Below are 13,137 nucleotides of genomic sequence, written 5' to 3' on the forward strand. Positions count from 1 at the left end.
ATGTACAAGTGTGGAGAACATTTTTTAAAGTATAAATTAGCTTCATAAATTGTAAAGCAGGGGAGCCCAAGTGTTGTAAAAGGTATCCAGGCGTTAGACCAATTTTTAATGTATATTGTACCACTGTATTTTATTAATGAAATACTTTAGAGAGTAATAGAATATGTAAAAAGTTATGAGAAAACAATGTTTAAAAAAATGCTTGGTACCCTCTAATGTAACAGTAATTTAAGTAAATTAAATAAACTTTTGTAAAATAATGCAGTGTAACTGGGACACACAATATCGTTGATGCAATAAATGTCTTCTTAAATGTGAATGCATCTTAAAAATAGGCTTATTCTCTCAGTGTGGACAGGGTAACCTAGTAATCTGACAGAACATATCAAACGTACTTAAAGCCCAACTTTGGCCCAAGGGCCTCACTTTTGGCAGGTAAATGAATGCCCAAGTTGAGAACCCATTTTTTGTAAAAGAACAATACACAGTGCAATGCAATTTCAGTGTCAAATATAATACCACTTTCACTGAGATGTATTTTTTCCGTTTTTTTATTTATTTATTTTATTTTTTATTTTTTTTTTGCTTTAGCTCTCAACTCTGTAGGCATCATGTCTGACACAGAGGAAATGTGAGTATTTCTGCTTTTGCTTTGATATTGTATGGGGAGAGAGTCTCAAAATGCTTGACAAATGCGTAAATGTTAATCCACAAATTAAACAGAAGTCACAAATATGTTTCACTTTTGACAAATATTTCCCAATATGTCTCTCATGGTCTGCAGTTTGTACAAATTCATAAATACTTGTCTTTGATTTTCATAGATATAATCATTATTTTTTATGTGAAAATATATAGGTTTGCTTAAGTTTACATTGCATATATTTGTAAAGTTACATGTTTTTATAGTGTTGAATCTGTGTTTGTGAATCAAATTACTCACGTGACGTATTTTTGTTCATTTCCTGTCGCGGGTTTTTGGATTTTGAAATTTTCCTTTCACATTTGACACAATCCACACACAAATGCAGCCTCATTCACAAAATTTTGGCCAATAGGCTGACAAGCTACCGCTAGGTGGCAATGATGTTTTTCCCAATGTTTAAGGACTGACCGGTTGCTCGTTCCAAATCTACGTATTCAGTTGGACCGCGCATCGCTGACCAATCACCCGCACCACTAACTGGCAACCCAGTGAGCAGAGGACCAATGAGCCGCGTGGATAGGAACGCGAAGCGCGACCCTGTGATTCGTTTGAATCCTTTCGTTTGAATACCATATATTTCCAAAGATTTAGTGTTAGACCTAGAGAGCTCAGCAGTTCTCTGTCCTCTGTCTTAACAGTCATAGAACTGTTTTCATTGGGAGTCTGGGAACTGATGGGGATGGGTTGTTGAGAAATGTTTATATAAATGGTGTGATTAACAGAGTGCAACATGACCAGTTATTCTTTATTCAACAAAACAATGATGTTTTCCCTGCAATAATAATAATGATAATAATAATCATAAATTAACACTAAATCTTTGGAAATGTATGGTCAATGTTGAAAACATTGTTTCATATGAAATGTATCATTACAATTTTATTTTAACACAATAAAAAATTCAGCGGCATTCAGCAAATTATTTGTTGGCATTTTTGTTAAAAATGTCCACATTAAATGTTGAGCAATTGGTTCTCCGTTAAAGTTGGCCCCAAACATCCTAAAACAACACTGCCACCTAGCTAGAGGTGACTTGTTCACTTTTCATTCATTCATTATCTGTAAACCTTATCCAGTTCAGGGTCACAATGGGTCCAGAGCCTACCTGGAATCATTGGGCGCAAGGCAGGAATACACACTGGAGGGGGTGCCAGTCCTTCACAGGGCAACACACCAGTGGCGGATGCTGGTCTTTCAAGGAGGGGAACCTCAATTTTGGCCTACATCATAAAATGTGTCAGTTTATTTATACGTAAATTCTACCCTCCATTCCTTTTTAAGAAAATTATCTTTGACCCTGTCAAAGCAACAAGAATGTCCCTTTTCCAGGGACTTGACTAGTGTCCTCTCAATGGCCAGCAGAGCCAGGCTGCTTAAACGGCCTTGGCCTATGTGAAGTGTGTCCGCCTGTGCTCCCACGGATCTTTACACCAAAGGATTGCTGATTCGCTCATTTCACTGTCAATCAAAAAGGGATTCAGCCTCAGACAGATAATCCAATCATCATGCAGAAGCTGAGCGTCCGGGCCAGCCGAGGCCAGCCCACTGCCCCATAGACCCCCAGAGACGCTGAGCGTCCGATGAGTGGGACAAAGCCCAACACACACACTCATTCACAGACACTTTTTGAGTTGCCAATCCACCTACCAATGTGTGTTTTTTTGACTGTGGGGGGAAACCGGAGCACCCAGAGGAAACCCACGCAGACACAGGGAGAACACACCAAACTCCACACAGACAATCACCCAGAACGGGAATCGAACCCACAACCTCCAGGTCCATGGAGCTGTGTGACTGCGACACTACCTGCTGCGCCACCGTGCCGCCAACTTGTGCACTTGATATCAGAAAATATATTTTCACTAGCAAAAATACAATTCTTGATATCAAAAATAAAAATTTTACATGTGAAAATTCCGGTCCAGTCCAGAGCCTACCCGAAATCACTGGGCGCAAGGGAACTCACCCTGGAGGGGGCGCCAATCCTTCACAGGGTGACACACATTCACACCTACAGACAGTTTTGAGTCACCAATCCACCTACCAATGTGTGTTTTTGGACTGTGGGAGGGTACTTGAGCACTCGGAAGAAACCCGAGCACTCTGAGGAAACACACGCTGACATGGGGAGAATACACCAAAGTCTTCACAGAGTCGTCACCAGGAGTGGGATTGGAACCCACAACTTCCAGGTCCCTGGAGCTCTGTGACTGTGACATTACCTGCTGCACTGTGCTACCCTGGATTGAATTACTGAAATAAATTTACTTTTTTATGACATTCCAGTTTTTTGTGATGCACCTGTATATCATTGAAAACCAAAACATATATTTATGAATTTATGCTCTATTTGTACAAACTGCAGATAGTGAGACACAGACTGGGATATATTTATTTGTGAATAGTGAAACATATATGTGATTTTGTTTAATTTGTGGATTAACATTTACATATTTGTCAAGTATTTTGAAATTAATCACTATTCATAATATTGCATCATTGTGTTGAAAACATAATGTGTTCAAACTCTTGTCTGATCCTTTCTTTTACAGTGAGGTTGAGGGTGAGTATATAATTTTTATTGTTATCATTACCATTACACTTTATTATTACAGTGTTTTCATGTGTATGATATATTTAATGCATAATGAATTTATGTTTCAGTATTGTGATTAATTTAATTTTGTTATTTCTAATGTAAAATCAGTTATGTAAAACCAGTTATTTGTATGTGTTATATTGTAGTTACTTGTTAATACTACACTATATGAGCTTAACTCTAGCACCATCCTGCAAGTATATCGGCAAACTTTTCTGAAACCTCTCAGATTGCATTCAACCATTTCCATTTGGTGTTTACATAGTGACACCTAGTGTTTGGCAATAATGTGTCTGTGCTTATTCTGAGTAAAGGACATTCTCAAAGGAGCAAAGACAAATAGTATGTGGTTCATGTTGCTGGTGTATTCTGTGGTCAGTGTTGTTCTGAAGCTGCAAAGACTTTCAAAAATATCTGTGGTTATCAGATGGTGGTTATCTGTGGAATATATATATATATATATATATATATATATATATATATATATACACAAACCTATTACAATCGGATCTTCCACCATACTAAGTTATTACTAAGTTATCTAAATCTCCGTCCTTATGTTTGACGGCCTTCTCTAAATAATGAAGAATTTAATATAAATTTACTTTTTTTTTAATTTAATTTTATTTTATATTAAATTCTGTATTTCATCAGAACTTGCCAAAACTTGATTTCACCTAATCAAAATAAATAAATAGATAAATAAAATCAGTTACATTACTTTTCACAACTGGTGCTTTGGCAAATGAATAAAACTGACTTTTAGAGAAGTGTATATTTTGTGCAAGCATTTGAGGTGTGGATATCAGAAGCTAGCAAAGATTTTATTTGAGAATGGATGATTTAACTCTGTGTTTAATTATTAAAATCCCTCATTCTACATAGTGGGAAGAAGGGGGAAATTTCCAGTAACACTATTTATAAAGGGTGAAATTTACAGTAGCACTATCAATATGGCACTATATAAACCACAGTTGTTGCTAACATTCAGCAATCTAAACATTTTTGGCATGAATTGGATGGATTTTCTGACAGCATTCACTAAGGTGACCACAAATAACTGTATAAATACCATTATACAGAAAGTAGTGTGTTTATATGATATATTACACTAAACTTAGAAAATATGAAGGGAGAAGAAAAATTGTGATGAGATTACATTACAGAAATATGCTGTGTTGCATATCACAGTGAAACAACAAATTCAAACAATATAATTTTTGTATTGTTTACTAATAACTAAATGCAAACATGACAATTTTAGACCTTAGTTTGGGTTTTCTCTTTTGAAGGCAACCACACATCCAATTTATAGAAACACTTTTTAGAGAATGTTGAGTCAGCTTCAAAATATGGTCATGTGTAGGGCTTCATCGAGTCAGCCCTGAATAAATTTCCCTATGGTGTGTCTGCTAATTACATTTAGCACAATTAGCCCAATAAAAGGCTGGTACTGTTTACTTGCAGTTTCCTGTCTACATGCATATTTTTGCATTTTCAGTACCAATCTTATGATGATCTAATAACTGATTCTTGCTCAAATAAGAACAATATTTGGGCATTGCACCTCAAGTGCCATAGTACAAAATTTAAGCCCATATATTCAATGTCAAGTTCTTCCTCTTCATATGTTCCCACCATGAAGGAGCTGTAGATGCTGGTGACAGGCCTGAAATCAAAGCCCCAACAGTCTGTCAGCAAGGATTTTGATTAACCCTTGAAAGGGACTGGGAAAACAGACACCTTTATAAACAAGTTTAACTTTCCAATTTTAGGTTATCTTTATATGGCCGAATATTAGCTGCAGTTCAGCAAACATGGTGCCAAATTCCATTTTAAATGCTTGCACAGCTGAATAGTTTGTGAATGCTTAGAGCAACCAGGACATCTTTGGATTAATCATTACATCACAATGCTCATGCAGCAATGATCTCAAGAAACTACTCATGCAAAACCTGTTTGCTTCTTGCTGTTTAACATTGAAGTACTGATATAAATATACACATATACAAGTTTATGAAAGGGAATTTTTCACAAGAACTGAAAAGGTAGTTTTTAGTAGTAATATATGTACCCATGGGGTTTTATTTTCCATTATTTACAAAGGAACCATCTGCATGGCATTTTTCAGAGCCTTTTCTGTCCCGTATGAGTTCCAAAAACTCATGAAAATGTTATGCATGCCTACCTTAATACCATTTTGATTGAGCTTAACTATAAAGATAGGTTTGTAAGTACTGTGGGACTATGTAAGGACTGACTATTTGCTAATTGTCTTTTTTTCAGTATTTAATGTAATACTTTACAGTAAGTGTGTAGAATTAGCATGGGCAAAAGTGACATGTCCTCGACAATAATTTAATCCCCTACAAACCTTCAGAGAATAATTTCACAATAATTCTGAGAATAAAGTCGCTTTAGGTATAATGGGGCAGACACAACCACAGTGTAATAGTAATTGTATTGCAGTCATACTATGGTAGTTTCTGGAATAAATCCTCAGTTCTCTGGCACATCACGACCAGAACCTTATTCAGAAGCGGGCATGTACTTTCACATCATCCAATGAAAATTATCATGAAAATTATCTGTCCAGCGGGAGTGGAACTCGAGGCTCCATCGTGTTATGACTTATAGACTTATGTACAATAAACTAAAGCTTTATGCATCGCAGTCAGGGGCTGCACTGATGGGGTTAGTCATCATGTCCTGTGGATGCATTTAATTAATAATTCTGTTCATTTCACTGACTGCTTCTTTCACAACTTACTCTTACTCTTTTCACAACTTACTCTATATACTCTATATCTTATAATTATTTTATTTTCAATGCCATGGCCCTAAATCTCTACAGGTGCAGAAAGGGTAAAATCACATTCTCTACTTGAGTAGTACCTCCCAGTAACACATATCATCATTGTGATTGGCTGTGCCTTTCCCTGCTGTCACGTAAGATGCTGTAGCTACGCTTGGTTGTTAGCAGCACCAAAACTGGAAGGAAAACTTTCCAGTCATATGCGAGACTGACTGTACAAGACTCAGGTGCAACATGGGTGACACATGGGTGTCAAAAGCAAGTGATGGCAGTAAAAAAGGTGAATATAAACAGCTATTTTTCAAAGAAAGGTTTAAGTCACTTAAAGTCAAGTTCGATAAAGAAACAAGTCCACTATGCACTAGGGCTGAAGTAAACAGAAGTATAAAGTACTTCTTTTTTCATTATTCATGCATTCATTCATTCATTGTCTGTAACTGCTTATCCAGTTCAGGGTCGTGGTGGGTCCAGAGCCTACACAGAATCACTGGGCGCAAAGCAGGAACACACCTTGGACGCCAGTCCTGTGACACACACTCACACCTACGGACACTTTTTGAGTTGCCAATCCACCTATCGACATGTGTTTCTGGACTGTGGGAGGAAACCGGAGCACCCGGAGGAAACCGGATATGGAGGGAACACACCAAACTCCTCACAGACAGTCACCCGGAGCGGGGCTTCAACTCATAACCCCATGATCCTGGAGCTGTGGGACAGCGACACTACCTGCACATTGTACAGCACATAGGATAGCATATGTTGGATCAGTCTTTTATAGTTTTATCATGGAGCAAAAAGAAAAAGGAAAAAAAAAACAGGCAAAGGGGGTGGGGTCCCCACCAATGTCAAGAGCAAATCTACACCCTTGTTTTACAGATATGTTTGTACAGATAAATACAGATTTATGGCCTCCTGACTGTGAAGCAATGTATCTGACAATAGACATTAGCTTTGCATTGTTCAAAGCTCTGGACGGTCCAGCTAATGTTTTATGTTCTGCTCTTGCTTTCAATGATGCTTGCTGCATGCAGAGGCCTATGAAGAGGAAGGTATGTTGGTCATTTTCTTATAGTTCATATGTATTTCTGATTGGAGTAAAAGTTCATACATGCAGTATTGCTGACTGTATTTACATTTAATATAGACACATTCTAAAATTACATTTTTTCTATGTTGTTAAAAGTATACAAGGACACATTTATAAACACACAATATAATATATTAACACACAATATATATTTTTAAATAATATATGACAACAATGCAAAAAAAAAATATTTGCCTTTATTTGTTGGGGAAAAAAATCACACATTAAGAAATCTTTTGAATGAAATCATGTGTGCCACAATTATTGGCACCTCTAGTGTTAGTACTTTGTACAACCTCCTTTTGCCAACAAGACAGCACTTCTCCTAGAACTCTTCACAAGATGGAAAATACAGGAAGAGGGATCTTCGACCTTTCCTCTTTGCACAACCTTCTCTAATCGTCCTTGGTCTTCTCCTATGCATTCTCCTCTTCAGCTCACGCCACAGGTTTTCTATTGGATTGAGGTCTGGGGACTGAGATGGCCATAAGAGGAGCTTGATTTTGTGAGTTGTGAACCATTTTTGAGTAGATTTGGCCACATGTTGTCACGCCCTCGTCCTGTCATTTCTGTTTTCCCCATCATGTGCTCTCTCAGCACATGGCTCTGTTTGTTATTGTCCATGTCTCCGCCCTTGTCCCTCCTTTGTTCCGCCTCCTTATCCATCCTCCTCGTTATCTGTTTCAGGTGTGTCTTGTCTGTGTTAGGTATTTAAGTCCCCTTGTCTCTCTTCCTATTATCGGTCATTTGTTCCAATTTCTAGTCATGTTGTTTCTTGTTCCAATTCCTAGTCATGTTGTTTCTCGTTCAATTCCTAGTCATGTGGTTTCTCATTCCAATTCCTAGTATTGTATTGTTTCGTTCCAATTCCTCATTACAAGTCCTAGTATTGTATTGTTTCGTTACAATTCCTAGTATTGTATTGTTTCTTTACCTATGTCTTGTTTTCTAGCCTCTGTCTCCACTGTCTCTCCGTCATCGTTTCCCTAGTCAGTCTTTGTTTCATATGCTTGTTGTAAATAAAAGTCTTTGTGTTGTAACGTGTGCGTCCGCCTTCGTCAGTCCGACTCCGCATTCTTGACACATGTTTAGGGTCATTATCTTGCTGAAAAACCCAGTGATGACCCATCTTCAACTTTCGGGCAGAGGCCACCAGATTCTGATTCAAATTGTCCTGATATTTCAAAGAGTTCATGATCTTGTGTATCCTTACAAGGTTCCCAGGTCCTTTGGAGGAGAAAGAGGCCCAGAGCATCACAGATCCTGCACCATACTTAACAGTGGGCATGAGGTTTTTTTCTGCATACTCATCCTTGATGTTACCCCAGACCTACTTAGAGTGTTTGACAACAAAAGCTCTATCTTGGTCTCATCTGACCTAAGCACACGGTCCCAGTTCAAATACCAGTATCGCTTGGCAAACTCCACCCGTTTACATTTATGAATATAACTCAGAAAGGCTTTCTACGTGAATGCCTCCCAAACAGCTTGTTGGCATTTAGATAGCACCTGATGGTTGTTTGTGAGACCTCGTAACCTCAAAATGCTACCATTTGATTCAATTCTCTTACAGTGAGTTTTGGAGAAATTTTTACTTCTCTTACCATCCTTCTCACTGTGTGTGGTGGCAAGATACACTTGCATCCTCTTCCAGGCTTGTTTGTCACAGTTACAGATGTTTTGAACTTTTTGATGATTGCTCTGACTGTAGATAAGGGCATCTGCAGGTGAGTGGCTATTTTCTTGTAGAAATTGGCTGATTTATGAAGGTCGACACACATCTGCCTTACTTGAATAGTGTGTTCTCTTGTGTTTCCCATGTTTAAGAGTGAGTACGAGAAATAGGCCTCTGTGTAACACCATATTTATACCCAAGGGAAACAGGAATTTAATTAGTGATGAATTACTAATTAAAGATTCCTAGATACTTTGATCCACTTTATACACTACAGTAGAAATGACATAAATGGTTTAAATACATTTATTTCCAAGAAATTGTTAAGGGTGCCAATAATTGTGGAACAGGTAATTTTATGGGAAATAATTATCTTAGTCAGGATTTTTTCTTTATTTATATATTTTTTTCACTTGAGTTGAAGGTTGCTTTTTTCTAAAATTTTTTCTGAGTGAAATTATGCTTCTGCAATAAAAAGTTCATTTATTTTAAGGCTTTTAACACATTTTAATTAGGGGTGCCAGAAATTATGGAGTGGGCTGTATATGCACATACACACACACACACACACACACACACACACACACACACACAATTTCCCTCCCACATTTACATCATACATTTTGCATAATTTAGCAATTAATTATAACATTTGTATCAACTTTTTAATGTGAAAATTCAGTTTACCTGCTGCTGTGTACTGAGAAAATATCATTGCGCCATGTTTGAAAAGGCTTGAAAGCTGGCGGGCTGGTTGTGGCTTGGTCCCAGAGGCATTTTCAGAGCACCAAATCATTGACTAGATTCAAGTAGAATGCCTTCCCATAAGACTTTCCAACACGTAATTTTTTTTTCAGAACTCAGATGCAAAAAAAAAAAAAAAAAAGATTGAAGCAAAAGACCAGATGGAGGAAAAAATATATTAAAGCAAAGACTGGCAAAATAGTGTAGGATGATTTTTTTCAGGTTGAATACATTGTTGTATTTTTCAAAGTTCAATCTCAAGATTTGAACTTTCAATTTCAGATTTTTTTAACAAAAACTTGACCCTAATATTATAGGATAGGGTCCATAGGATAGTGTCTTGGTTATAATAAACATATTCCTACAAATTGAATTTGTGACTTGAAATCAGATAGTAAATTCATAAGTTTGCAAGTTATGTGTAAGTGCAAGGACCTGATTGGGTTAAATTAAGATTTACAACAAAGTAATGATATATTTAATGTTCAACAAAGTACGCATCAGCTAGTGCTTGTAGTATCTCTAACAAACATGGACCTTTTCCTTTTTTATGTTTGTCTGTGTAGAAGAGAAGCCAAAATTCAAGTAAGTGTTAATGGCATTCAAAATTTACTGCAACATGTTTTCCTTTTTTTTTTTTATTAATGAAGATTTGTTTATCTGGTTTTCTGCAGAAACAAAACAACATATAGCTAAAAAAAGTATATATATATAGCAAAAAGTATAAATACATAGCTGTTCCCCTAATTTGAAGATATGCATTATGGTTAGTGTAAGGTTAGGATTAAGGTTATGCTAGTAGCAGTTATGGTTACAAATAAGCTATATATCCATGGAATTATATAACATCCATACTATGCACACAAACAAATGTTTGCATATGTGTGTGTGTGTGTGTGTGTGTGTGTGTGTGTACATGACTAATGCACACTAATATATGTCTGCCTGTCTGTTCAGGCCCAGTGCACCAAAAATACCTGAAGGAGAGAAAGTGGACTTTGATGTAAGCAAATTATTTTATTCACTTCTGCTTTTTGAAGGACTTTACACATTTGATTCAGAAACTTTGGTTTAACTTCTCATAATTTATATTTGCAGTAGACTGAGGATGAACAAATGTAGGATGATCTAAGATATTTCCCTACAATGTTGCTATGCTATGAAAAACAACTCCATATATATATATATATATATATATATGTGTGTGTGTGTGTGTGTGTGTGTGTGTGTGAATGTGTGTAACAGGACATCCAAAAGAAGCGACAGAATAAGGACCTCGTTGAGTTGCAAGCACTAATTGATGCCCACTTTGAGTGCAGGCAAAAGGAAGAGGAAGAGCTTATTGCTCTGAAGGAAAGAATCGTAAATATCTCTAAATATCAACAAATATTACTGCCAAATCCTGGTTCTTTTATGTGGAAACCATTTCTGTCATAAATGAAAATCGTGTGGTTGTTTAGTAAGTCATAGTAATAGGACAGTATAACAAGTATAACTCATAATTGTCTTGTTGTCCCATATTATTGAGATAATCTTTTTTGTTTGGATGGAAAAATTATGAGATGCTAAATCGTTATTACGGGACACTTTAAATTCAAGACAAATTCTTATTTCATGTGATGTTTTATCATTAGCATGATATGCTAAGTAATTATGAGAAATGTTCTTTTTCGAATAAATAACTTAATTGCTAAACAGGTTTTGATACCACTGAATTAACTGTTTAAAAAGTCATATTTATTATTATTAACAATGTGCAATTTCAATTATTATTATTATTATTGTTGTAATATTCAAAATATATTAAATTGTTTTAAACAATAGTTTGGTGTGGATTTTGGTGTTCATAGTTACATTCTAACTATTCAGAAATAACACTGATGTAAGTGAATAGCAGTGATGTAAAGAAAACTTAATCTTGAGGAGTCTTGTAACATGTTGGGGGTACACCCTGAAAATAATATTTGTCCACAGGAGAAACGCAGAGCTGAGCGAGCAGAGCAGCAGAGGATCCGTGCTGAGAAAGACAAAGAGCGTCAAGCAAGGCGTGAGGTAAGTTATACCTGCACAGACTCATATATGCTCTGTGCTTTCACAGATATATATGAAGTTGATTGAGGAAACATTACATGAAAGTAAAGGAACACTCATTTTCTCCAATGATTATTCTTCATGAACATGGTTGTGCACCAAAAAATGGAATTTAACGCACACTTACAGTTAATATGATAATTATAACACACTGCAGACTTTACAAATTTAATGGCACACTACTTATCATTGCTGTCCAAAAATATGTATCTCCACTTTTGTGGATGTTTTGTTTACAACATCATTTGTTGCTGTCCTTCATATTGTGTAAAGATTTCACTATGAATAGATCAGTAGAAATGCTTCTTTACTTGGAATAAAATATTTTGAACTTAAAAAGGTTTTTTTCTCTGATAAAATTATTATTTTGGCAGATACAATTTTTTCATTGGAATGGGGAAATATTTAATATGTTGTCAGGATTTCGGAGAGGCGGACTGAAGGAGGCGAACGCACATGCTAAAACACAGTGAACTTTAATTTACAAAAGAATATAACAAAACAGAGAGATTACGATAACAGGACAACAAACAGAGGGCTAACTGAGACATGGACAAAGGAGCTAAGCGAACTAAACTAGGACACAGAGTAAAATAGACAAAATCTAAACACGGAGTGCTAAACAGACTAAATATAAACATGGAGTGCTAAACAGTGCTAAAGGGACAGAGACTAGAGAGCTAACAAACTAACAGGACAAAGAGCTAAACAGACTGAAGAGGAATACAGACAAATTAGAGATATGGACAGACAGACTAGAGGGTTAAACAACATGACTAGAAAGCAAAACGACAATGTAGCTACACTGGTGCAACAAATAACGGCCACGCATCATACAGATGTCTTTTGAAGCTTTATTTCTCACTCTTTCCTGCTCTTATTCTTCATCGGAAACCGCGAAAACTACAAAAAAATATAAACAAAAAACACTCAGTTCCAGTGTCCATTACTGAGCAAATCCAGACATGATAGCACACAAACAGCAGAGAGCTCTAATATAATCACATAAATGTAAGAATTAGTCCATGTAAAAGTACACAAATGCACAAATTATAAAGTTATACCGTGTGCGTCTCTTGGACCACATGTAGGATTAAATTATTAGAGACGTTAAGTCCTGTCTCTGCATCTTTGTTTGCCTTTTTCCCACAATGCTACCGTCAAGCTCTTAAATAAAGTCTTGTCATGTGACTAGTTTAACTTTGCCCTTTTTTATACAAACTCAATCTTTTTAGCCCAACATGAGTTCAATGTAATAGATTCCACATACATTTGTCAAACATTTTAATAACACCATCCCAGAACAGTTACAGACAACATGACACGATAGAGACAGACAGACCGGACTGAGCGACAATAGAAGCGAAACAAGACTGGGAATTGGAACAGAACGAAACGAGAACAAGAACAAATGACC

At 36.4% G+C, this 13,137-nt stretch overlaps 1 protein-coding gene across 1 annotated transcript in view; it reads left to right on the forward strand.

Moving 5' to 3' along the window:
* Positions 1 to 611: 611 nt before the first annotated feature.
* LOC136676208 (troponin T, fast skeletal muscle isoforms-like) overlaps positions 612 to 13,137 on the forward strand; it is a 45,234-nt gene continuing 32,708 nt past the window's right edge. Inside the window, exons 1-7 of the mRNA XM_066653050.1 lie at positions 612 to 631; positions 1,196 to 1,218; positions 7,155 to 7,172; positions 10,196 to 10,214; positions 10,587 to 10,632; positions 10,875 to 10,991; positions 11,604 to 11,681. Of these exons, the coding sequence (XP_066509147.1) occupies positions 612 to 631; positions 1,196 to 1,218; positions 7,155 to 7,172; positions 10,196 to 10,214; positions 10,587 to 10,632; positions 10,875 to 10,991; positions 11,604 to 11,681 (321 nt within the window). The remainder of the gene's footprint in view (positions 632 to 1,195; positions 1,219 to 7,154; positions 7,173 to 10,195; positions 10,215 to 10,586; positions 10,633 to 10,874; positions 10,992 to 11,603; positions 11,682 to 13,137) is intronic.

This window comes from Hoplias malabaricus, chromosome X2, assembly GCF_029633855.1.
Source record: "Hoplias malabaricus isolate fHopMal1 chromosome X2, fHopMal1.hap1, whole genome shotgun sequence".
NCBI lineage: Eukaryota > Metazoa > Chordata > Actinopteri > Characiformes > Erythrinidae > Hoplias > Hoplias malabaricus.